A 27,711-nucleotide genomic window follows, 5' to 3' on the forward strand; every position below is an offset into this window, starting at 1 on the left:
CTTTACCTTTTATATTATTATTATTATTCTCCCTCCCTCATAATGCTAGAACTCATGGGCAGGCAACGAAGCCGAATGATGGAAGATTTAGGACACCCAGCCATTATTTTATTATTATTCCACCACCACCGGTCACAGGGATTCATAGTTTTCCTCCCACACTTTTGACCCTGTTGCTCTTCATCAACAATAGCCGCTGTTCCTTAATGCACAACTTTTGCAACCACCGCCTCCTTCCTTCCTGCCTTCCCTCAGCCCGCAGAGCGCGAGAATCTTCGCAGAACTGCAGAGTTGGAAGGGACCCCAAGGGTCATCCAGCCCAACCCGCTGCGACGCTGGAAACTCAGCTAAAGCATCCGTGGCAGATGGCCACCCAACCTCTGCTTTAAAAACCTCCAAGGAAGGAGAGTCCACAACCTCCCGAGGGTTGCGCGTTCGATCCCCACGTCGGACGAAAGATGCCTGCATCGCGGGGTGAGGGGGGCTGGACTAGATGACCCTCGAGGCCCCGCCCAAATGCTACGATTCCCTCCCGCTTGCTCGCGCTGGGCGCTGCAAGTGGCCAGGCTCTCCCTTTCCAGGCGGGGCGCGCCGGAGACAAAAGGCCAATGGCGCGCCACTCCGGGCTCCCCGCCCAGGCCCGCATCCGCCGCCCAGCCTCCTTCTAGCCCGTCACGTGGGAAGAGAGCCCCGCGGCTCCTCGCAGCAACAGGGGCAGGAGCAGAGCCGCGTGGGGTCGGAGAGCAGCGCCTGCGATCGCCTCCTGCTCGTCGACCTTGTGCTCCTCGCTCTCCCTTCCCTCTCCACGAGGCCGCCATGAAGAAGCTGCTGGTGGCCGCGCTGCTGCTCGTCTGCTTTGCTGCCCTGTCGGGTAAGTCGCCTTTTTTCTTCTTCTGCGAGGGCGGGGAAGACCCCCCGCCGCGAGCGAGAGAAAAAGGGAAAGTTGTCTTTGCTCCTCTCCACGGATCAGGTCCCCTCCCACGCCCTCTGCTTTTCGGAAAGGGATGCGTCCGAAGGAGGTTTGCTCATTTCCCTCTCTGTTGCAAGCGGGAACTTGCACGGATTTTTGTAATGTTTCCCCCCCGCCCCTCCCGCCGCAGAGTCGGCTCAGCTCAAGAAGTGGGGTCGCCAGTTTTTAAAAGCCCCGCTTCCTTAAAGTTATTTGGAGACCTCGGGGTATCTCTCGTGTGTGTGTTTGTGTGTTGTGCGCGCCGTCGAGGTTGCACGGCCGGCCGCAGAAAAGGAAGTGCACGTGGTTTATTTTATTTTTTGCACGGAGAAGGTCCCCGGTTCAGTTCCAGCGCAGTTCCAAACCAAATCTCAGCTTAAAAAACAAAACAAAAACGGAGGGAATAGCAGGTCTGGACGGTCCCCAAATCCCTGGCTGTCATAATAGACAGTGCCAGAACAGACGGAGCAATGGGTCTTAGACGCTGTTTCATGTTTTCAGAGCAGATAGAACTGGGACGCCTTTCTTCCATCCCGGTCCGACATCCTTTATTGCACGGCAAAGGGACCTTCGTGTAAACGCAGCCAGAAATTGACCTACCACCATGCAAGCAGTTTGCTTCTTGTTGGAAAATAGGTTTAGGGAGGATTGAGGTCACTGACGTTTGTGTCCGTCTGTGTGGCTTTATTGCAATTCCCTGAGTGACAAACAGCGTGGTCTTGTTGCTACCAAAAAAAAGAGGGTCGTTTCATTTCTAGTCCTTTAGAGGCTCTTGGGGGATGAAGTGTAAACTGCAAGCACTTCCCAATCTGTGCGAAATCATAGCAAAGGCCAGAACATGTAAACAAAAGACTGACATGCTGAGGCAAAACATTGGCTTGGAAGTAAACCCTTCCAAGTAAGGCTGCAGATATTAAGACGGGTTTGCTAAGATAAGAATCTCACCAATCAAAACTCTGTTCTCTCATTTATTTGCCAACAAAGGGCAAGTGTTGCTTTCTAGAGCATCTTTTGCCCACCTGGTCCCCTCCAGATGTTTTTAACTACAACTTCCATCAGGCTCCTCTAGCACAGCCTGGCTGATGAAAGCTGTGATTGAAAACATCTGGACTGAAGGGCACCAGGTTGCCGAAGGCTAGAATAGCTTGACCTACTAAATCTTAATGACAAGGTCTACTTTTAGGGGCAATAATTAATATTAGCATTATTTATGTAGAAAGCTCTACTTTTGCTTTTAGTCAACCATGGCTTCCTGCTTCATCCATGATTAACACCAGCCATGATTAGTTTAAAGCAGGCATAGGCAAACTCGGCCCTCCAGATGTTTTGGGACTACAACTCCCATCATCCCTGACCACTGGTCCTGTTAGCTAGGGATGATGGGAGTTGTAGTCCGAAAACATCTGGAGGGCCGCGTTTGCCTATGCCTGGTTTAAAGAATCCAGCTTCATAAGCTATGATTTAAAATGGTCTTGTTTTGAAACCGACTGCTGTTAATTGTTAAACCAACTTTAAACCATAGATTGCACAGCTTGCTTTCTTTAATGAGCCATAGGTATTGTTAACCATGGCTCCTGGTTTGGGCAAAACCAAAAGTTAATTTTTCCAAGTCCTTCTCCCAGATGCAGAAGAGGGTGGAGGGGGGTACCACACCTTGAGTTTGCTGCAGATCATGCATGTTGCAGTGTACCATGGTTTAAATTTAGCGTGACATGCTATGGATCTGTGTTGCACTCTCACTTGCATTGGAGGAAGAAGGCAAAGGTCCACTGCCTTCGTGTCTTTAGGGGAACTTGGAGGAACAGCAGTTGGTGCTCAGCACCCCAGTCGGTGACCCCACACAGTCAGGGGGCATGTGCACCACTCCTGTAAAACCTGTCAGACTGGTGGTGCTAACAAGTCTGAGTATCCACAAGGATACTGGATCATTTGGTCCCCAGATTAGTGCCTGGAGTGTAGAAGGGCCCCAGAGAAAATAGAAGTTTGTTGATGTATAAAAAACCGTTTAGCGGCTGCTCCTCATATATCTGGCCGGTATACAAGAGAGATTGTTGGCATCCATCTGTCGAGAGAGAGAGAGAGAGAGAGAGAGAGAGAGAGAGAGTGGAATGCGCCTCTGGAGGTGAAGTCAAACCGCTGCATTAGCAGCACCAAAGTGACTTTTCTGGAGCACAAGCCTGGGCAGTGTGCATGGAGTTTCTGGGCTGCCCAGATGGCAAGACCCCCTCTTGGCCTCACTGATGTGGTCCAAAGGAAAGCAGAGCAATACCTTCGGTACCCGCTTGGCTGGAGGAGTTGCCGGAAGGAGGCATACAAGGCACCCGCCAACCATCTTAGGGACTCTACTCCAGATTTGCGTAGGGTTTACTCCTTGGCCTTTTCTTCTCCCGAAGATACCTCGCAAGGCAGCAGAGCTTGAGGATCAGAGTTTCCCTTCTCCTAGATGGGCTACCTTCCCAGGTTGATGAGCCCCATCTGCCCCTCACTTCCCTCTACAGCAAGTGCATAAACCACCTTCTTGGGGCCACTATTGGTCTTGTCAGCTCAATTCGCCAGAGCCTGTCTTTGCATGCAGGAGAAGTCCCTCACCGAGGGTTTGAGAGCAGTCGGCTACCCCTCACCTGGTTTAGCCCGCCAGTCAAAGCCGTTCCCGGGGTGTGTCCACTGTCTCATGCTGACAGCTTCTGTGAGCCACAGGTGAGAGCTGAATGCAGGGTAGGGGACCAAGGGTGGGCAAGCTACTCCAGAAGGAGCATGACATGCCCCCCACCACAGGTACTCCTCCTCCCCTAAAACCCTTCAAAAGAGATACAATTAAACCATTAGAAGCAATGCAGGATATGCATAAATATGGCTGGCTCCTCTTGAAAGTTTAAGCCATGGGTAGGCAAACTAAGGGCCGGGGGCTGGATCCGGCCCAATCGCCTTCTAAATCCGGCCCGCAATCCAGGAATCAGCATGTTTTCACATGAGTAGAATGTGTGCTATTATTTAAAATGCATCTCTGGGTTATTTGTGGGACATAGGAATTCATTCATTATTATTTTTTCAAAATATGGTCCGGCCCCCCACAAGGTCTGAGGGACAGTGGACCGGCCCCCTCCTGAAAAAGTTTGCTGACCCCTGGTTTAAGCTGCTGAATTGGCCTGTTGACATAAAAAAAAAGTCTTTAAGAGATGCCTGAAAACCAAAATGTAGGGTACCTGCCAGATGTGTGCTGCAAGAGTGTTCCACAGCATGGGACCAGTGGCACTAAACGCTCAACTTCTGGTTGAAGCCAAATGGATTTCTGAAACACTGGGGGCAACTGACGTAGTTCCTCTGGATGATTTCAGTGAACTTGCTGCTATATAAGACTCAGATGAATCAGCCCCACACAGATAGAGCTGATGGAACAGCTGGCCTGACCTTGGAAAAGACCTAGGTAGAAAACATTGGCTAAGAAGATAGTTCAAGATTACATTATCTCTTTCTGGGTTGTAAATCAGTCTTCCTTGACCCTTGAGAAGCCTGAAGGGAACTGTGCTAAATTTAATGTGCTGTGAAATACCTAGCAGCTGAGGGCCGTAGAGCACAGTTGCTCTGAAATAGATGTAGCATCTCAGGCAGCTTTTGAAATTTGCCAGGCGCATTTTGCATATTGGCCATTTGCAACCAAGTGAAGATAGCTGAGTGTCAGGATAGTGCCTGGCGTCTCTACCATCTGGAGGTACGTGCCTCCTTGAATCTGGAGTAGCAACACATCCTGTAGAATTCTAACAGTGATAGTTTATCTGCACAATCGGAATTAATTACAGGAACCAAAAAGTCCTATTGAAAAATACAACTTCCGAGCCGTCTGGCCCCAAAATGGCAACTAGGCATTCTGTTTTGGCAACAGCAAACCTGGTTGAAGGAGCCATTTGGCGCCTAGTTTTTATATCTGAATTTCTAACACTGACTCAGGATTCATTTGTGAAAGGGGGGGGGGGACTTGCTAGTAATAAACATAACTTGCCTTCCTGTATCTGAAAAGAATTTATGACCCTTTGAGCTCATCTCAAGGCCCAGACTGAAGTGGGCTGTAAACAGCCATTGCAAGCCTAGGTGATGTCTAGTGGAACTCATCTCACTGGGGACAATGTGGCCTGTTGTATCTTCTCCACCCCCAAAATTAGCAGATAATAATGTGAGCCTTATATGCAGGCAAGTGCAGAACATCGTGACACAAGGTAAACGAGGTGAAGTAGACAGAACGAAAAGGATGTGCATCAGCCATTTTATGTGGTTGCATTTCCTGTAACATCTACCAGAAAAGTCAAGTAGCTTTGAAAAGGTTTGGGGATTTGCAGGTTTTTGACAAGAGGTAAACAGACAATTTAAACACAGCTTGCAAGTTTTTGTTAGAACTTTTAAAAACCACAATGATGCATCCAATGTTATGCTTGGCTCCTGATATACTTCCCTCTGTCTTTCTACTCCTTTTCCACCCTCCCCGTGTATTTTAGTTTACTGTTCCAACAATCTTTCTCAAGCTTGTGCGCCAGAGAGCAGCATCTGTATAGGAACCAACAGATCCATCAGTATGGCTATTCTTACATATTGTGAAACAGTGTCATCCATGGACCAGAGCTGGTCCGCAAATGTCTTCACTACAGGTTGGGTGGGATTCTTCAAGAACCAAATTTGGTACTGGTTCCTGGCTCATTGGGTGGGGGAAATCCCACTCCAGCACATCAGATAGCTTGAGAAGCACTGATAAAAATCATACTTTCACCACTTCATTGAACTGCAGAAACATTGTTAGTAGGGCTGAGCCAAAAGGGGGATATCTCGTGATTTTTTTTGTCAGTGTAAGAAAGGCATCCCTTTGGGTAACTCCCCAAATTGCTGCAAAGGAAAACGGAAAAGTTTGCCTCTTTAGGAAGCACGGCTCTCACTCTGCATGGGTATCCTTGACTGGTAGGGGAGAATAATGATCCCTGATTGAGTAGGATCTCTCATGCAGCCAGTGCCGGAAGTATTAATAGTGCTCTGAACTGGTTTTGTCTGTGCTCAGAAACAACAGCAGGTAGCCAAATCGAATTGGGTAGCATTGCGAGGTGGTCTTGCTCACCACATAGGCATAGAAAGCGTTAGAATAGCAGTAGGGGAAACAATTGCAGCAAACAGCCTTAGGAGGAAATGGAAGATTTACACTGCAGATTATTTTGGAAAACATTGTTCATTGCATTTTTAAACCCCTCTTAAAACCAGTTTTCCAAAAACACTACGGTGGAAACTTGGTTTTTGAATGTAATCTGTTCCGGAAGACCGTTCGACCTGCGAAACGTTCGAAAACCGAGGAGCAATGGGCGGTCGGCAAACTATTGAGAGAAAAAAGAAAAATTTGCAGTGGAAGCCGTTTGACTTCCAGGGCGCATTCGAAAACAGAAGCAATTACTTCCGGGTTTTCGGCAGTTGGCTTCCGAAACGTTCGGCTTCTGAGATGCTTAAAAACTGAGGTTCCACTGTATTTTGAAATTAAGCTTTGCCCCCTCTTTGCTTTAAATCAGGCATAGGCAAACTCAGCCCTCCAGATATTTTGGGACTACAACTCCCATCATCCCTAGCTAACAGTACCAGTGGTCAGGGATGATGGGAATTGTAGTCCCAAAACATCTGGAGGGCCGAGTTTGCCTATGCCTGCTTTAAACCTTGCAGCTTCTCCCAAGGTGATTTTGCAGCGATAGGGTGAGTGGCACCTGCTTAACTTGTCTCTGGGCCACCCTACAGTCATTTCACAGGTGTCCCAGGTACCTAGGTAAAGTTTTCTTTAAGAGAAAAAAAATGCACATTATACCTTAGAAGGAGGGCTAAAAGCCAGGAGAGCAATTTTAATTTTGGAGATTCCTGAGTGGGGGGGAGCAAGGGGGAAAGTGATGGGGTGGGGGAGAGATTTTCTGCATGCCATGAGTATTACCAAAAATGCCTAGAGAATCTTAGAGGTATTTGAAAAGGGTGGGTTAGATATGGAGCATAACAGCCTGCAATTGCACTGTGCCCTGCGGCATAAGTTGGACCCTTGATCCCTCGCCACATCTCCAAAATATAGACACAGACATCATGAGGGCAAGACATGCACCTTATTCTGTTGTTATGGAAACAAGACTGCCCCAGATTCCTAGTGTCAACAGACACTTCAAAACTTAAAAACGAGGGCAGGCTTCTTGTACCTTTAACAGGTGGAGAAAAGCAACAGGTGTAATTTCTGTGTTTGGGAAAGTACTGGTTGAATGAATCATCAGAATTATTAACAACACTGAACCTCTTCTCGAGAAAGCCAGCATTCCTAATTTCTGTTTACTTTTTTTTATTTTGTGTTGTCATAAACATACAAATAGATACTAATATACATGCACTTATAAAATTCACAGATAATATGAAACTGGTCACAGTTCTAACTTTATCATTTAAGAATTGGCATAAATAAACACATCACTATAAGCAAATCACTTTTATAACTTAGGCTGCAACCCTTTATAACAGGGGTCAGCAAACTTTTTCAGCAGGGGGCCGGTCCACTGTCCTCAGACCTTGTGAGGGGCCGGACTATATTTTGAAGAGAAAAAATGAATGAATACCTATGCCCCACAAATAACCCAGAGGTGCATTTTAAATAAAAGCACACATTCTACTCATGTAAAAACACATTGATTTCTGGACCGCCGGCAGGCCGGATTGAGAAGGCAATTGGGCCAGATCCAGGCCCCGGGCCTTAGTTTGCCTACCCATGCTTTATAATTTATAGTATCATCCCATTCTCATGTATATGATGGCACCCATCTGTCTCGGGAGACAATGGCGGAGTGTGCCTTTGGGGGTAAAGTCAAACTATTGGAGAGTTTAGTGCCTGTTGTGGCTGTAGAGACCAATGCAGGAGAGACATGTTTTGTTACAGCCGGGGGAAGATGAAGGTGTCCAGTTGTGCTGCTGCAGATGCACCATGGTGTTTCATCTCTTTGCGTTCCTCCCGGCAGTCATTTGTCCTCTGGTGACTGCTATACACACACAACTTGACTATGTGTCTCCAAGCACTGAAGTTTTCTGCAAGGGGTTGTCACATGGCAGAGCTGATGTCGCCAGCCTTTGTGTCATGTTTGCAGACACCTTTGCAACACAGTTGGTTTGGCAATGGCACTGGTGCCTGAAGCCAGATCCCCATAGAGCATGTATATGTGTGTGTCTACACACACACACACACACACACACACACACACACATATGTTGGAAGCATAGATTTTGGCAAAATTCCTTAAAAATAGCTCAGCACCCTTTGTGTGCAGATTTTCACTTTCTGAAATATGGCGACTGCTGTGGGTTAAACCACAGAGCCTAGGACTTGCCGATCAGAAGGTCGGCTGTTCGAATCCCCGCGATGGGGTGAGCTCCCGATGCTCGGTCCCTGCTCCTGCCAACCTAGCAGTATGAAAGCACGTCAAAGTGCAAGTAGATAAATAGGGACTGCTCCAGCGGGAAGGTAAGCGGCGTTTCCGTGTGCTGCTCTGGTTCGCCAGAAGCGGCTGAGTCATGCTGGCCACGTGACCTGGAAGCTGTACGCCGGCTCCCTCGGCCAGTAAAGCGAGATGAGCGCCGCAACCCCAGAGTCGTCCGCGACTGGACTTAACTGTCAGGGGTCCCTTTACCTTTAACATATGCACATCTACACACATGATTACAGTGGTACCTTGGGTTATAGACGCTTCAGGTTACAGACTCCGCTAACCCAGAAATAGTACCTTGGGTTAAGAACTTTGTTTCAGGATGAGAACAGAAATTGGCAGCAGCGCAGCGGCAGTGGGAGGCCCCATTAACTAAAGTGGTACCTCAGGTTAAGAACAGTTTCAGGTTAAGAACAGACCTCCAGAACGAATTAAGTTGTTAACCTGAGGTACCACTGTACATGTCTCATTTTTTTAATCTTGGCAGTGAGAAGGCAGTTTTCTGCTTCATATACCATACAAAAGGTGATCAGGTTTTCTCATTTCGCTGTTTTCTATCCCCCTCACCTCCCCGAACCCTCTATTCTTTATTTTTACCAACTTCTTTGGGGAAAACAGCATGTTCCCCTCTCCTGGCATAGGGAAGAGGCTGTTGCTTTTCCAGCGGCCCAGCCAGCATAGGAATCTGTGTTTAGCAGAGTGCTGGTTCCTAACTGCAGTATTTTGCCCTCTCTCCTTATGAATGCTCTGCATATAGCCTTTATCTAATCTGCATCTCTTCATTTTTTCCGCTTAGTCGTTTTTGGGGAGCAGGGCATGACAATCCGCTTACCGCACACCTAGTGTGGGTTGCAGAAGCTCTTAGCAAGCAGTCCAGGAGAACAGACTGCCTACGTTCAGATCTGCATGCTGCTGTGTTTATCCCAAAGTTGATCTCTGGAGGTTGCCCAGTCACCCCTTCCTTGCCCTCTGTTCCTAAAAGCGTTGGGAGAGAGATACTAGGGGTGAAAATGTCTATGTGCTCTGCCCTTCCCCTCGTGTTCCTGGCTTTAGGGAGGATATTGTGGTTTGTTCAAGCAACGTTTCCAGTGGCAACCAAACAGGGAAACATTGGTTTAAGTTGCGGGTGGGGAACAGGTAGACCTCTTGCAGAGGTGGCTGGAGTCCTATCAGCACCAGCCAACACAGCCAGTAGTCAAGGAAGATGGGAGTTGTGGTCCAGAACAACATCTGGAGGGCCGCAGGTTCCCCATCCCCAACAAGGGTAAGAAATCTAAATCTGATCCGTTTCCTGAGTCGGATGTCACTGAAAACTGCTCAGCAAACCACAATATCTTCTCAAAGGAAAGTGTGGGGCCAGTGGTTAATGGCGAGAAAGCACAAAGACGCAAAGCTTTTTTCCGATAAAGGATGATAAATGATGTGGTGTCTGAACTGGGCCACACTCAGCGTAGCCCCAGATAGATCCCACCGGGGTCAATGGGGTCTTCTCGCAATTAAGTTTGTGTAAGATTGCATTGCTCTGGTGAAAGGTCCATCAAACAGGATAGTCATCGAGCGTACATTTCCAAAGAAACTCCTCTTCGTGGGCAAGACAGATCCCATCACATGATAACTTGATTGTCACAAGACATTACATATGACACAGTGGACATTCTGCTTCAGTGTGTGTACAAAATCTCAGACAGAGCGTTAAGACCTAGGCTGGAGGCACAGAGATGTGGTCAGTTCATAGTGTTAACATTGCCAAATCCAAGCTCCTGGAAATTGTCATGAATATCCCAAGCTTTATGAGAATTTCACCATAGTACTTGTAGTTGCAAGATTCTTGTGTTTAACGTGGTGTTGAGCAAGATCAGGGCCAAGGATCTGGATACAGCTGGCAACCTAGATATGATGATGATGATGATGATGATGATGATGATGATGATAAAATTTTATTACTTATACCCCCCCCCCAAATCTGGCCGGACGTCCCCAGCCACTCTGGGCGGCTCCTGTTGGCATTCCATTCCCCCGTTGTGCAGACGTGTGGGATTGTTTTAATTACATGTCTGTGTTTTACAACCCAGCACTGATTGTCGGAGTCTTGTGAACGGAAGTTCCGTTCTGTATTGCTTTTGTTTCCTCCTCCTCTCTGAGAGCAAGAAGGAGAGGAGCCATGTTTTCCTTTGTCCTGATTTGTGTATATAAATAAACTAGCTTAGTGCTCACACCTCAGGCCTGGCTTCTGCTGATGTTGTTTCTCTGCTAACTTGTGCTCAGTGTCTCTGGACATGAGTTGCAGAATCTCATCGGGGAAGAAGAATGATGGATTTCAGGAGCGGCACGCAGACCAGAGAGACAGGCTGGCCGTTACCCCAACAGCTCCCAACAGAATATCAAAAACACGATAAAACATCAACCATTAAGAACTTCCCTAAACAGGGCTGCCTTCAGATGTCTTCTAAAAGTCAGATAGTTGTTTATTTCCTTGACATCTGATGGGAGGGCGTTCCACAGGGTGGGCGCCACTACCAAGAAGGCCCTCTGCCTGGTTCCATGTAAGCTCACTTCTCACAGGGAGGGAACTGCCAAAAGGCCCTTGGAGCTGGACCTCAGTGTCCAGGCAGAACGATGGGGGTGGAAACGCTCCTTCAGGTATACTGGGCCGAGGCCATTTAGGGCTTTAAAGGTCAGCACCAACACTTTGAATCCTAGCTTCCCCCACCTCTGGCAGGCAACTTTGATAGGTGGATGGGTTCTGCCCACCTCTCAGACATGGGGCATTGAAGGGTAAAATAATGCAAATGTATTTATCACTATGTTATGTGTGTTTCTTTCAGTGACTGCTGCAGGACCGAACGTGACCTCCGCAGCTCCCCATTCAAGTTCAGTAACAAGTAGGTCTCTACTTAATCTTTTTTTCCCCCTTCTGCTTTACTAAGATGAAAGCACTTGCATATGTGGCCCCCAAATCCAAGGCAAATGATTTGCTTATCCAAACGGCTTGTGGCAGGGGGGGTTGCCTCTCTGTTCTGAGAAATTGCATAACTGGCATTGGGAAAGAAGGATAGTGTTGAAGATGTCAAGGATATCCTTGTTGGAGTTGCTGCTCAGGAATGACTGATATACTTTTAACACATTGTGCAGGTCAGATTTATTATTATTATTATTATTATTATTTGACTGAGAGTCTTCAGGTTGCAATTCAAATAAAGCACCCTTGCAAGCAATTCCATTTAGGGGGCAACCCTATGGCAAGAGCCTGGGGAGGCAGATATCTGGCTCACGGGGCTACAATTCCCAGAGTTTCCTCTGAGATTGATCATTAAACCACTCTGGGAATCGCAGCTCGGGGGATGGGGGTCTCTTAACAACTCTCAGTGCCCCTCACAAACTACATCTCCCAGAACCCTTTGGAGGAAGCCATGATGGTTTAAAGTGCATGCCTGAAATAATGGTGTGTTGTTATATTCTGGAGTGACATCCGCAGTTGTATTTTAAGCTGTATTTATTTATTTATTTATCCTATCCTATCCTGTCGTATCCTGCCTTCCAAAGGAGCCCAAGGCGGCAAACCAAAAGCATAATAAAATAAGGCAATTAAAAATATAAACATTAAGAACATTGAAAACGATCTAATGATATGCATTCCTGTATCTAAAGCCCAAATACATACAAGTTAAGAGCAACTGAGTTCCCTATGTGCCCAGCACCCAATGAAATCCACACATGGCACTCCAACGACCTTATTGTTATTCAGAAGAACTTTTTAAAAGTTATTTTCTTTCTCACCCCACCCCCATGAATCACAGAGTTAGAAGTGACTATGAGGATCATCTAGTCCAACCCCCTGTCATGCAGGAAAATTTCTCCCAGTGGGGGACTCAAATCCATGACCCTGATCTAAAGTTGTAGGCTTGATTGGTTGGTTCGTTTTTAATTATTCTGCTGACTTTTGAGAAACGTTTATTTTGGAGTTGTTGGTTCCAAACGTCTAGCTCCAGTTTCTGTGTTTGGACCTAGAACAAAGGTACCGGGGGCCCAAAAAACGAAAAGGGGGGGAGGGGACCCCCCAACTCATAACAACAACCCAGCTTTTGAATGTTTCATCATAGATTAATTACCTGCTTTGGAGAAACCACAGCTGGGCATGTTGCCATGTGCGAGTTAAGGCAAGATGTGGCGCAAGTCATCCTTCCTATGCCTTTCACTGGCAAAAAGCAAAAGTCACCTTTTATTTGTGAAACACTTTCTTTTCTATATTCTATTATTTGTCCTCCCTCCTTTTTGAATTCTCTGATGCTACTTTTGTCTTCGGTGTTGTTGCTTAAGTCCGGTTTTGATTAATTTTGCTGCTCTTGTAAACCTTGATGTTTTATTATGTGACTGGGGTTCAGGCGTTGTATTTGCAAAACGAGCTTGGCAATTGAAAAGTATTGAGCTTAATTTTACCCACAGCCCCATTCCTGAAGGCTGTGTGTGTGTGTGTGTGTGTGTGTGTGCACGCGCGTGCGCACAGGCTAAATGTTGATATTTTTATCTCAGAACTTTGCGCATGTTCCAAGAGGGAACAAAGAGACAGCCTTAACCTGTGAAGGAACCTCTGTGCAACTGGGGATGCTTGACTCTGCAAATTCCCTAATTGTACAAACAGAGCCTACACACAAGCACTCTGTACATGCTTAGGCTCTTTTACGAGTTTCTCTGAATGTGTTACGAGGGCTGAATGGATAACTTCACCAGACTCAAGGCAGATAGAAGCCTTCTCATCATGGAGCTGGGTGTTCAGGTCTCCAGATGGAGGGGTGGGTTTAAACTGCATTTCTGGCACATCTGTTTTGGAAACCCAGTGTGGGGTAGTGGTTCAGATGTCAGACTAGGACCTGGGAGACCCGGGTTCAAATCCGGATTCAGCCATGAAGTTCATTGGACGACTTTCGGCCACTCAGTGCCTCTCAGCCTAACTAACCTCACAGGGTTGTTTGGGGAGTTAACTGATCAAGGGAAAGAACAATGTATACCACCTTTGTGCTCTTTGGAGAAAAGCTGGGATATAAATAAAATAAAGCAAAGTAGTGAGGGAGGGGCAGAAATTGTGGTTCCACTTCCTTCCCTATGCACAATCACAAACATTCCCTGTGATAGGTGGAGAGCATCGATGAGCCTATCTGTGAAATGTTCTCACACCTGTTTGAGGTGCTTCAAGCACTGACCCGTTGTATTGACAAAGCATTGTGACTCGTTGCGGGTTTAACACAAGCATTGAAAGTGCTGCGTGAAATAAAGCACGTATTGACCCCCCCAAAAGAGAGCACATTTCGATGTTTAGTGAAGGCCATCCTTTTTCTGGAGGGTTTGACTTTCCATGTCTGCCCCATGTATCTGATGTGTTCCTATATTTCACTCATGCTTCGCAAAGGAACGCCACTTCCTAATTGCTGCAAGGTGAGTACATCAGTGAAAGAGCCCAATGGCTAGCAAGCCTTAATTAACACTCTCTTTTGCATTGGGGGGGGTGTCATTAAGCGCACTCTTGTACAACGGGAGAGATGGATGGGATGAGACTTGTTTGAGGATGTGTGCAGTTTCACTTGAGAAACCTCAGCTTGCAGGGTGCTGAAGTACTTCCTTTTTAAAGGTTTGCTGCAAAATGCCTCAGAGCAGTTTCTGCAACAGGCCTGTTCGCTTCTCATTTGAAAACAGGCCTTTGCCCCTCACTAAAACGTGGCTACAGTGGTAGCTCGGGTTACAGGCGCTTCAGGTTACAGACTCCGCTAACCCAGAAATAGTACCTCAGGTTAAGAACTTTGCTTCAGGATGAGAAGAGAAATTGTGCAGCGGCGGGAGGCCCCATTAGCTAAAGTGGTGCTTCAGGTTAAGAACAGTTTCAGGTTAAGAACGGACCTCCAGAACAAATTAAGTTCTTAACCAGAGGTACCACTGTACTGAACTCTGGTCGGCTTGGCATGCAATAATTTGTTCAGGCTTGTGTTGTTAGGCACCAAAGAAAGTCCCTTGTGTTGCAAAACAGAACACGCTGAACAACAGCAAGCAACACATCGGCTAATAAGATACTGACAATATTTTTATAACGCTAAAATTCACAAACAGAAGACATATAATATGTGCATGGAGTCACAAACGAATAAGAATCAAATAAACGTTCCATGAACAGGAATGGTCGGAGGGGTAACTCACTGTCAAAGATCACTGAAATGGAGGCAGAATGCCTTTCCACAGTCAGTATCCTACAAATGTGAGATGATGGGTGCTCCAAACGTTGCAATAGGGTGCTCCGAGCACAGCAGCAGACAGTACAGTTCTTCCAGGATCATGAACTGTTTCAATGGTAAATCATCATCACCTAGCAATAATATGAAATGCAAACCTTTGCATTTCATAATATGAAATGAAAACCAGTGAAAGAAATGTCAGGCCTTCATGTTAACCAATAATAAATACATACCAAATTAATTGTCCCCAAAGGTACATTAAATGGCCATGGATCAGCTACCACTAAAAAGTGTAGTAAGCTGATGCTGTTGGCAAAACCCAAGTGGCATTAAAATGGCTCTCAACAGGTGCGGTGAATCACATAGAATTAAGGAAATTTAAAGGTACATTATCTGAAATATAGCAAAGAACATACAAACAGAAGCCATCTTGACAGAAAACTTAACCAAAACAATTAAAATCTAATTCAGTATTTGTGGTGTTAGGCATCAGGGGTCATGAGCCCTGAACAAACCCGGTGGTCACACGCCAGGGGGGCAACAAATGTTTTGTTTTGTTTTTCATTTGTACAATAGGCTAGTCCTAACGGTCAGATAGAGCCTTGAGTTCCATGTCTGAGGTTCCCCACCTCTGATGTAAATAATAGAAAAAATTAAGAAATTTGAGGGCCGGCAAAAGATACTTGGAAATTCCTGAGAATCCACTGAATTTTCTCAGTAGCCTCCCAAAATGTGGATAATTACCAGGAATCAATCAACATTCACCAAGGCTCTGCTTTTTAGTGTAACAGGCAGCGCATACCTTTGTTCAAGCTGCTGTGCTATTTTCTACCTGCTATTCAAAACACATCACTAAGGAATGCATACTTGATGTGAATTTGATTCCCTGCTCTTGGAGCGTTGATGCAATCCATCTTCTTCCCGTTGATGAAAATCCAGCTGCAGCGGAAAGGGATGGGGGAGGTGTTTGTGGGTCTCCTTCCCAAAGGCTCAGCTTGGCTCCCCAAGGTTAAAACAAGGGAACGGAATGCCGTTTCACAAGTTCTGGTTGACATCTGATGCTTTATCTTCATTGAGTCCTTGCTAAGTGGTAATCAACAGTTTGATATGCAAACGCCGTGGGGGGGTGAGATTGGGGAAGGTCAAAATGTGGAGTGCAGTCTCTAAATACACAACATGAGTATTATGGTGGATCAGTCTATTGGATCCCATCAGCTCCAGCCAGCACAATTGTTCTGTATTCAAATGGTGTGCGTGCATTGTGTCATGTGACCAGTTTTGCAGCTCCGCTCCCCCCAGTATTTTATTCAAGTTGGCCCCCCTGTAGGGCGGTAGGCAAATTGAAAAAATAATAATAAATTCCTGCAGAATATTAAAAAAATGAATTATTGCTTAAATCGAGTCCCATGCAGTCTCTTTTTAACATTGGCTACTAGGTAGTCATAAAACTACTGTTTTGCCAGAAGTCTAATTTATGCTGGAAATATGAAAAAATGGAAGGAACATTGTTCCACATCTGGTGGAAGTGTGAAAAAACCAAGACCTACTGGGGTATGATTCATGAAGAACTCAAAAAAAATGTTTAAAACATACAGTGGTACCTCGGGTTAAGAACTTAATTCGTTCTGGAGGTCCGTTCTTAAGCTGAAACTGTTCTTAGCCTGAGGTACCACTTTAGCTAATGGAGACTGCCGCACCGCCGCCACGTGATTTCTGTTCTCATCCTGAAGCAAAGTTCTTAACCCGAGGTACTATTTCTGGGTTAGCGGAGTCTGTAACCTGAAGCATCTATAACCCGAGGTACCACTGTACTTACAAAAGAAACCAGAGGCATATCTATTAGGTTTATTGGGAAAAGACATACCACAGAAAAAGAAAGGAATTTTCTTACATGCTACAGTCACCACCAGGATACTATATGCCAGTAAATGGAAGAGCGAAGTAATACCCACAAAAGAAGACTGGCTGTACAAATTAAGTCAATTTATAGAAATGGCAAAGCTAACTGCATACATAAGACAGACAAACAAAAAACTCAGACTAGAATGGCAGTGTTTCGAAGAATACATGGACAAACACCGTTCAAGAAAGAATATGTTGATGTGCTTAGATTAAAGGAGTAAAGTAGAAATTATTAATTAGGAATGTCATAATGAGATCAAAATTTAAAATTTAAAAAATGCAATGATAGTATTGAATGTGTACGATAAGGAAGTTGAGATGTTGTGGAGGGAGGTCAAAGGGAGTGGTGGTGAGAAGATAAGGGGGTGGGAAGGATTTATGTATATATAAATAGTAGCCTTATTTTTGTATGTCTTTGCACCGACAGGGTGCATTTCTTTTTCTGTATTACTAAAATTTAATAATAATAATAAAACTTAGAAAAAAGAAAAAAAACCTACTGTTTTGCCATGTCCGCAGCTGTTCTTAAACAGAGCACTACCACTCCTGCCCACAATGTGACGAATGCAATGACCCCGACTGCTCCTGCCACCACAGTTGGCACCAACATAAGCACCAGTGCCCACCCTGAAAATAAAACAAGCGCAAAGCCCACCACAGTGAAACCTGTGTCTCCTAATGTGACCACAGCGACTTCCAAGGCTATTTTGCCTTCTGCTTCTGCGACAGGTATGTGTTGATCTGCAGCTACGGTCTAGTAGGAAAGGAAAAGATCCTGAAAACTAGTAGCCCTCAGTAGACTTATCCTCCATGGAATTATTCCATCATAATAGTAATATTTTTATTATGTGTACCCCGCCCACCTGACTGGGTTACCCCAGCCGCTCTGAGTGGCTTCCAGCATATATAAAAACACGATAAAACATCAAACATTAAAAACTTCCCTAAACAGGGCTGCCTTCAAATGTCTTCTAAAACTCAGATGGTTGTTTATTTCCTTGACATCTGATGGCCACAGGGTGGGTGCCACTACCGAGAAGACCTTCTGCCAGGTTCCCTGTAACCTCACTTCTCGCAGTGAGGGAACCGCCAGAAGGCCCTCGGAGCTGGACCTCAGTGTCCAGGTTGAACGATGAGGGTGGAGACGCTCTTTCAGGTACGCAGGGTCAAGTTGAGAGTTGGTTGTGAGAAATAAGGTACAAAGGTTCATTCTGGCAGTCTTCTGAGGAGCTCATCAGTTTTAAGCCCCTCAGAAAAAGGGAGGTGGAAAAAAGATAAAGATGAGATTAAAAGCAGGGGTGAAGACATGTCATAAAGCTCTTGGGACTGTAGCCAGTCAGCGGTGTGATTTGACTGCAGTAAAAGAAGTCATGCTAACCGATAGACTTCATTCTGTGCTTGTCAGACATTGTCATGGGTACTGTAATTGGTTCTGGATGCCACACTTTAAGAATGATACAGGCAAATCTGAACAGGCTTATAGGAAGGCAGTGAAGATGCTATATAAAAGTGGTCTTAGGAGGGGGGTTCAAGGGACACGGGTGGCGCTGTGGTCTAAACCACAGAGCCTAGGGCTTGACGATCAGAAGGTCGGCAGTTTGAATCCCTGCGACAGGGTGAGCTCCCACTGTTCGGTCCCAGCTCCTGCCAACCCAGCAGTTTGAAAGCACGTCAAAGTGCAAGTAGATAAATAGGTACCACTCCGGTGGGAAGGTAAACGGCATTTCCATGTGCTGCCCTGGTTCTCCAGAAGCGGCTTAGTCATGCTGGCCACATGACCCGGAAGCTGTCTGCGGACAAACGCCGGCTCCCTCGGAGAGTAAAGCGAGATGAGCGCCACAACCCCCGAGTCTTCCGCGACTGGACTTAACTGTCAGGGGTCCCTTTACCTTTACTTTATGAGGGGGGTTGAAGGAGCAGCATGTTTAGACTAAGAAGATGAGGACCAGGGTGGAGTGGGGGACATGATAGCACCCTCTAAATACCTGAAGTACTATCACACCAAAGAGGACCAAGACTTGTTCTCCGTTTCTCCAAAGGGCAGGACTATCTCTTAAAAGGAGGGTATTTTGGTTGAGATTCCCAGAATAGTTCAACAAACAATCTCTCTTCACAGGGAATTATGGGAATTGTTGCTATGTAAGGGGTCTCCCTAACAACTCCCAGCATGCTTCACAAACTACACTTCCCAGAGTCCTTTGGGGGAAGCCATGACGGTGTGAAGTAGTGCCCTGGTGCCATGACTATCGCCCAGCATTCTGGGGCATAAAACTGGGGAATGCACCCTGTATAATAAGCATGTCGGCTGGTTGTCTGTCTTCTTTCAGTCACTCCCAAAGGTGCAGCGGCTCAAGTCTCATCCTCGGGGTTCAGCGCAGGCAGCTTCATCGGCGGCATCGTCTTGACGCTGGGGCTTCTTGCGGTTGGCTACGTCGGATGCAGGACGTACCACGCGAAACGGGGCGTCCAGTACCGAACCATGTATGTAGCAGTTGGTGGAGTGTTTCATTGCTGACCTAGATTATGTTGGTTTTAATTTTTGTATTGCATTGTAAGTCACTTTTAGTTTACTTTTTTGTGACTAATAAGTTCCAACAAAACAAGCAAACTTAAGAGGCCTCAGGTTCGAACCCTGGCCACCTCCATGTATGAAACCTTGGGGAGTCATTGCCCACAAACTGATCTAAATGGATCTAAATTGTCTGGCACAGTGCAAGGCAACACTCGGCATTCATAGCCTGTGAGCATCCAAAGCATAAGGTGTATTCGGTGCTGCTCCTACTCAGAGTAGACCCACTGGAGTTAATGGGTAGGACTTAAGGTCCATTAAGGTCCGTGGGTCTACTCTGAATTGTAGTTAGTTGAACACAGCCCATTGTGTGTGCCCTGGCAGTGCTGTCCTAGAATCCTCCTGCGACATTTTTGCAGAACTCCTGGGCCTCAAAAATGGCATTATACTGCCCCTGACTGCAGATTCACCCTCCCGGCGTCCCCTTGGGCTGGGCTCACAATCTTCGCACATTTAATGCAGTGCAGGAACAAGTGCTCTAGTGACCCAAATGCCTGCCTGTGTTTTCATCCATGCTGCAGTTTTTGTCCCTGTTCTAGGCAAGACCAGCACGAACGCCACATTCCTTTGTGCTCCTGTCTAACCATGAAAGCCCTTTTTTTGTTTGCTTGCTGGCTTGCTTCGTTTCATTTCGTTTGATGGCTTCCTTTGATTTTTCTCGGCATCGGGAGAGGCCAGGCTCTCTGTGACATCCCCTCTTTTGAACTCCCTCAGCCACCTTGCTGCCCTCTTAGCTTCTGCTGCTTATCAGCGATAAACTTCCGTCCCTCCCTGCTGTTCGTAAAAAAACCCCACCTTACGAATGTGCACGTAGCCCCGTCTTGCTTCAGAATTGCTTCTTGCGTTAGCCCCTGAGCAAAGCTAAACTCAGCAGTGCTGTTGGACTCTGAACATTTAGCAGTGTGTTGAGTGTGTTGGTGAGCTCTTTAGATTGGATGTGGGGAACTTTCGGCCCTCCAGATTTCTTGCATAAGTTCTTGGAGGCCAGACTGGTGACTGGGAGCAGCCGCCAGGACCATATAACACAGGTCCTAAAGGATCTGCACTGGCTCCCAGTATGTTTCCAAGCACAATTCAAAGTGTTGGTGCTGACCTTTAAAGCCCTAAACGGCCTCGGCCCAGTATGCCTGATGGAGCGTCTTCACCCCCATCATTCTGCCCAGACACTGAGGTCCAGCTCCGAGGGTCTTCTCAGTAGTGGCACCCACCCTGTAGGACCTGATGACATCTGCCATCAGATGTCAATGAGATAGAAAACTATTTGACCTGTTCAGGGAAGTTTTTAAGGGTTGATGTTTCATGGTGTTTTTGATATTTTGTTGGAAGCCGCCCAGAATGGCCGGGGTAACCCAACAACAACAACAACAACAACAACAACAACAACAACAATAATAATAATAATAATAATAATAATAATAATAATAATAATAATATAGCCATGGTGGCTATACTCAGCCTCTCTGGTCAAAGGCTGCATACTTCTGAATACCACTTTGGTGGAAACCACACAAAAGAGTACTTCTGCACTCGTGTCCTGCTGGCAGGTTTGCCCATACATTTGGTTGGCCACTGAGAACAGGATGCCATAGAATCATAAGAGGTGGAAGGGACCCAAGGGTCATCTATGACAGGCTTCCTCAAACTTAGCCCTCCAGATGTTTTGAGACTACAATTTCCATCATCCCTGACCACAGGTCCTGCTAGCTAGGGATCATGGGAATTGTAGGCCAAAAACATCTGGAGGGCTGAGTTTGAGGAAGCCTGATCTATGACATACTAGATGGACCAACAAGTTCATCTTACGCCCAGGTGTTTCTGAACTACAACTCCCATCAGCCTTAGCAAGCATAATAATAATAATAATTTATTATTTGTACCCCGCCCATCTGGCTGGGTCTCCCCAGCCACTCTGGGCAGCTTCCAACAAAGATGAAAAATACATTAAAATGTCACACATTAAAAACTTCCCTGAACAGGGCTGCCTTCAGATGTCTTCTAAATGTTAGGTAGTTGTTTATCTCTTTGACATCTGATGGGAGGGCGTTCCACAGGGCGGGCGCCACTACCGAGAAGGCCCTCTGCCTGGTTATCTGTAGCTTTGCTTCTCGCAATGAGGGAACCACCAGAAGGCCCTCGGCACTGGACCTCAGCGTCTGAGCAGAACGATGGGTGTGGAGACGCTCCTTCAGGTATACTGCCAGGGATGATGGGAAGTTCAGCAACATCTGGAGGGCCAACGATTCCCCACACCTTTAGATGCTTAGGTGTGTTATTCCACTTGCTTCAAAATGTGCAAAGCCATGTCCTGGGTGCACCTCCTCCTCGTTCTTCTGGGGGGAGAATTGGAGCTTTGCTCCAAAGTCAACTATCTTTGGGACAAAGGAAGAAGAATTGGCATGCCGGACATTGCCATTCCTTCTCAGCGAGCGCAGCCTGTTTTATCTTTGCATTTGTTTATTTGCAGTTCCGGACTCCCATTTATGCATGGAGTGCTCAGCCCACGGCTGGCTTAGCCTTCAGTGGTCGGGGGGGGGGGTCCATCTAATCTCGACCATCCAGAGGTTTCCTTGCACTTCGCTTTGATGTGCTGTAGTTATCAAGCTGTGTTTTGCCAGTTCATTCATGCACATTTGTACGCCTAACTAAGTTAGTTCTTGGTATGAGCTTTCGTGTGCATGCACACGAAAGCTCATACCAAGAACTAACTTAGTTGGTCTTTAAGGTGCTACTGGAAAGAAAAAAAATTTTTTTGTTTTGACTATGGCAGACCAACACGGCTACCTATCTGTAATTTGTACGCCTGTGTGCAAGATCTTTCCGACATGCTTGCGCATGTATATATCATTGACATGTTTTCCTTGTTAACGTAGCTGGCTCTGTCATCCACTCCCCCCCCCCCATTTTTTTTAAATTAATGCTTAAAAATCCCTCATGTGTCCGCTACTTCTGCCCCCATATTAAGTAGGAAAATGCCAATTATGAAGGATTGGGGAGGGTATGTGGACAGAGGGAAGAACCATGCATGGCAGTATTTATTTATTGAATTTATATCGCGACCTTCCTCTCTAAGGAGCCCAGGGCATCAGACAGACAAAATATTGGGGGAAAAAACAAAGCAAAAACATTCTAAAAGAAGTTATAAACATTCTTCCATCCACTTGCCAGGGACGGTGTTTTTCTGCTGCCAAATGCCTGGGTAAACTGGAATTCAAATTCCTCCTGAAGGTTAATAATGATGTAGACAGACTCACCTTGCTAGGGAGCTCATTCCACAGGCAGGGAGCTACCACTAAAAAGGCCCTGTCATGGGTTGGCACCAACCAGGGAGACGTTGGTGGGGGCACCATGAACAAGGCTGCACACAGTACTGTGTCACAGGGGGCCTATTTTGCTGCTCTCCCCTTCCCCACCCAATTTTGTAAGAGAAGGAACCCATGAATTGGGTTCAATCTCTGCTGGTAGTCTCTTCCCTTCCTACAAGCTTGAGCATCACTGATCGGTCAGTGACTTCCTGCTTTTTCACTTCACAGTGCAGCGTTATCTCTAGCTGTCTTGGCTTGAGAAACATGAGCAGCTGCCTTATACCAGATCACATAATTAGTCAATCTAATGGGAAACCTCTGGGATTCCCTGCTACTGGATCTTTTTAAGTGAAAATGCTAGAGAATAAGGCTTGGGTCCAACTGTACAGTGCACACTGCTGAACAGTGGTCACTCCCCATGGGCTGTGACTCAAACCCATAAGGTGGCCTTCCCCAAGGGGGTTCCCTCCAGATGTTTTGGACTACATCCGCTGAGGCTGATGGGTGTTCTAGGCTGAAACATCTGGCAAGCACTGCATTGAGAAAGACTGTCATAAAAAAACTTCACTGCTTAGATGTCACAGATACCCTAGGTAACTTGAGTTTATTTATGACATTTTTAGTCACAGTGTAAGCAACTTGCACTGAAACCAGTTAAAAACAATGGAAAACATTCCAACCAATGAAGAGTAGCAGATGTAACTGATGGACTATTCTGAAATGTCAGAAACTCGCTGGAAGAATCGGAAAACAGGAAGAAACAACTTTTAATAAAGAACGGGGGGATTGTGTAAACTGTTTGGAAAATTATTATGTACAAAGTCATTAGCTGGATCATCTAAAAACTCATAGTTAAAACGATTGACTAAGAAATAGTGAGAGAATAAATGAAAATTGGACTATTGAAAAGATGCAGTAAGAAAATTACAACCCAAGGAACCACGAAAGTCGGGGGAGGCAAGCCAAATGGGATATTTGTATTGGATGTTTGTTTGAAAAATTGAAAAAAATAAAAAATATTTTTTTACAAAATAAAAAAATGAAAAACAAAAGCCAGAACACCACAAGTAAGCCATATACTAAGAAGGTCTGCTACACACAATATATGGAGTGATGCTTCCTCAGTGTAAATTTAATACTTAATGTTGTCTTCTTTTTTCCAGTGACGAACATGATGCCATAATTTAAAGCCTTCGCTCAGAAGACAAAGATGAAACCCCACTCTTGTTCCTGCTTTTAGAAGCAATCTCTTCCCCCTACGGAAAACAAGTCTTAAACTGTCCAGAGCCTACACTGGGTGCTTAATTGCTTTTTTGGGGGGGGGTGTACCTTTCTGTATAATTATGGGGGACCCAGATTCCGCAAGGATGCTGGATATTTCAAAGTGCCTTCACTGAAGAGTTCTGAGGACCGTCTACACAATTGGTCCCTACTTGGGGACTGAAGACATGAGCTTAGTTAAAAGTTGCGACTTCTTAGCCATTACACGCTGAAAATCAGGGGATTTGGGCTCCACAACAGAACACAATGCTGTGAACATGCTTATGTCTACCACTCTTAAAGTTACGTTGTCCTTTTGTTCAGCAAATAAACCAAGCTTCTGTTTTCAAGATGGCAGGTGAATCCAAAAGCAACCTTTTTCACGTTGCTCTTCCTCGATTTGTGGAATGAGGTTGTTTGGGCAGGGAGAAAAATATTTTTATTAATGATCTGACATTGCATGTGCCTTGAATTTTTGAGGAAAATATTTTTCTACTTTTAGCATATACAAGGGTGTCTGAAAGGGTTTTTGCATTTGGGCAGGAGAATTGTTTGCTTTCTTTCATTTACCTTGTGTGTGTTTTTTTATAATGATGCATTGTCTGTGTGCTAGTCCCCGCTGGGTTGGAGGTGTATAATTCCAGTTAATTTTCAGCGCAACCTTGCACCACAAAAGCAAAGACGTGTTTGGCAAGGTACACCGGAATAATTGCTCCGCTGGTTCCGTGTGTGGTGAAATCTTATCAGGTTCAGTACTGTGTGTCATATGAATTGGCTGTGTGGGACAGTGGAATACATGTTGCCGGCCTGCCTGATATATAAAAGTCCTTGACTAGTTCATTGCTTAAATTCAGGCTTGTGTCTGTTAAGCATCGTTGAGAAGAAAGGCAGATTCGTAAGAAAGCTTCCACTGGAGATTATTTAAACTTGAATACATTCTGGGGGTGTTTTTTAAAGGACGAATCACTGTTTTGAGAGAAGCTTTGCGTGGCGTACACAATATATATTTCTTTTCCTGCTCTTGCCTCTGTTCTTTTTTTTATTTCATAGCGTAACATTTGCCAGATGCAAAAGAGGGGAGTGCAGGCTTGTCCATGAGCTGTAATTCCTCTTCCAAGGAACTAGTTTGCATTGTCACGCTAAGCCACAGTTTGTTTTAAACCGTGGCTTCATCGCAGGCCCCAGCAGCTACCATAAATAAGCCATAGTATGGCTTGTGTTGCACAAACAAGGACTGTGCTTCATAGGAAGCTGTTTCAGACCTGTGGTGCCTTAAGCTCAGAGTTGTCTTGCAATGACTGGCTCTCCAGAGTTTCGGCAGGGGACGTTCCCAGCTCTTCCTGCAGATGCCAGTCATAGGACCTTCTAGTTTTGCACAGTGACAGTATCGTAGCCAATGAGGTTAATCCGAGGCGCGATTATTGCTGATTGGACCTGGGACTATCTGTGTGCAAAGCAAGATGCTGTGCCACTGAACTGTCGCCCCGCCCTAAAACCACAAGCCGTGAAAGGGAAGGGGGGAAAGCCAATATTTGTTCTGGGTTTATTTCTAGCTTTTCACTCACGTTGTGTTTGGAACAATCGGAGCACGATCTGGGTTTGCATGACATGTCCAGCCATGTTGTGGCTTAGTTGTGCCACATGCTGCACCCTCAGGAACAAGCAGAAGTTGTTTGGAAAGCACATTGACGCTTAATCCATTGTTTGTAACCAACTATGGCTCAGCATGGAGTGCAAACCAACGTAATTTCAACTCTCTAAAAAGAGCTGTTCTCTGTCTCCAGCCTTGCTTGCTGCTGAGAAAAATTATGCACTGTTCACACTGAGAGAAGGGAAGCCTAAACTCCTTACATTTGTTGTTGTTGGGGGGGGACATCTCCTCCTCCTAGTTAGGACACAAAACTTTCTCCCAAGCTCCTGAATGTAGCCAGCAGACTTTCTCTTGCCCTCATGACTCCGACATCAGGTGCACATAAGGCTTTTTCTACTTCCCTCCCTTTTTTCATGGTTGCAACTGTACAGATTCTGGGATGCGGGTAGCGCTGTGGGTTAAACCACAGAGCCTAGGACTTGCTGATCAGAAGGTCGGCGGTTCGAATCCTCGCGACGGGGTGAGCTCCCGTTGCTCGGTCCCAGCTCCTGTCAACCTAGCAGTTTGAAAGCACATCCAAGTGCAAGTAGATAAATAGGTACCGCTCCAGCGGGAAGGTAAATGGCATTTCCGTGCACTGCTCTGGTTCGCCAGAAGCAGCTTAATCATGCTGGCCACATGACCCGGAAGCTGTACGCCAGCTCTCTCGGCCAGTAAAGCGTGATGAGCGCCGCAACCCCAGAGTCGGCCACGACTGGACCTAATGGTCAGGGGTCCCTTTACCTTTCTAACTGTACAGATTGCAGTGGAGTTCATACCTAAGTTGTTTTGAAATCTCTCTTTTTTAAAAACAAACAAACACAAAAAGTAATTAGCCAATGCACTTGTTTGTTTGCTTGCTGTTAATGTGCCCACTGTTTTGATGGTCTCTGATTGCATATCGAAAGTTCCCTGAAGTTGGTGGGGGGCAATTGATGCATCTGTTTCATCTCAGAAAAGAACAAACTAGCTTTTCACCACATCTGCAGTGGAAGATTATTGAAACTACTGCAATGTTCCAAGATATAAGAAGCAAAAGAAAGCATCATGGGGCTGGTTAATGGCTAAAGACTGTCAAGCAATGCTATACTTACCATGGGCGAGTCTGTGAATTTTCTTAACAAACACTTCCCAAGGGAAGCAGCTGGCACTATATATAGAAGCATTGTGTAATGGTGATTGTTGTGAATGCATCCAGTCTCCATGTACCCATAGGATGTTCCTAACAACCACTGCTAAGGGATGGGTATTCATGATTGACAAATATCCCTCCAGGAAGCATATCTCAATACTGCAAGTGGGGGTGCCTTTGAGTTACTTAGAAAATCCTTTGCTCTATTTAGCAGTTTTAAACCAGTTCAACAGACATTGCTTCTTCCTGAAGAATCTTGGCAACTAGGAAGTACATCTCCCATTCCCAATCCCCATATTGCACTTCCTATATTTTGGAAGTGGTGTGAAGCTGGTATCTGTTTGTCAACAGGCTTCTGGGAGGTTTTTTTTTTTTTGTAATCCTCTTCCCCACCCCCCTTTCCATCAAAAAAAGTTTAATATTTAATATGCAAGAGTGCTTACTGTTAAAATGATGGAGTCTGTTCATTGAACAAGAAGATCGGGGATTGGGTGTCCATCTATTTTGAAAAAGATGAAACAATTAGATAGATGAAGCTCCAACCCGCCATTCCCCCCCCCCCCCGATGTGACAAGGATTCAAATTGTTCTGAGTAATTGTAATCAACATTCTTTTTTCTACCAAACAGTTGCCAGCTTTATTCCAGAGGTTTTCAACATTTTTGAATCCACAGCTCCCTTGAACAACTACATTCTTTCTGCATCTCCCCTGGGGAGAAATGCTCTCCGAGCCTTAGAAGCCCAATTGTGTCCCCCCTTGCCTGCAGAGCTGACAGCCTCTCACCCTTTTCCAAACACCCTCCCTTGTGGATTGTTCCTTCAGCCTCCTCTCCCCTCTCCTTGGGAGTCCTCTAAGCTGCCACAGCTACCGCCCCTGCTCTCTGAGCTGCCCTCCCCCCAAAGAGAGGTGCCTCCTCACACTGCCCCACGGGGCCTGGGAAGCACCCCCTAGCCAGCCCTAGAGACACCATTTGCCTGGGGAGCTTGTAGCCAGGGCTGCTGCAACAAACAGCTGTGCAAGCCTTTGGGAGGCAGAGTCGCAAGAGGGCATCCGAGGAGGGAGGGAAGGGAAGGGAAGGGAAGGGAAGGGAGACACACTGTTTGAAAACCACTGCTTTATTCAATTAAACTTGAGGGCCTTTATTCAACATTTTGCAACAGCTGGTAAGAAATACTCAGTTTCTGTATTTGACGGTTTCTTCTTGTCACCTACCTGCAGTATATATTTGATTTATCTCATTTTTTTTCTGCTGCCCTTCGCTCACAGAAATAAAGGTTAATGAAAACTTT

At 45.9% G+C, this 27,711-nt stretch overlaps 1 protein-coding gene across 1 annotated transcript; it reads left to right on the forward strand.

Annotated features, from left to right (window-relative positions):
* Positions 1 to 501: 501 nt before the first annotated feature.
* Positions 502 to 27,711, forward strand: TMEM123 (transmembrane protein 123). Its single transcript, XM_083610143.1, has 6 exons — positions 502 to 871; positions 11,235 to 11,291; positions 17,049 to 17,258; positions 18,857 to 19,010; positions 23,564 to 25,286; positions 25,342 to 27,711. Exons 1-5 carry the CDS (start codon positions 517 to 519, stop codon positions 23,586 to 23,588), a joined length of 801 nt encoding a protein of 266 aa, XP_083466269.1. The 5' UTR covers positions 502 to 516; the 3' UTR covers positions 23,589 to 25,286; positions 25,342 to 27,711.

This window comes from Podarcis filfolensis (genome assembly GCF_964270895.1).
Source record: "Podarcis filfolensis genome assembly, chromosome: 4".
Classification (NCBI taxonomy): domain Eukaryota; kingdom Metazoa; phylum Chordata; class Lepidosauria; order Squamata; family Lacertidae; genus Podarcis; species Podarcis filfolensis.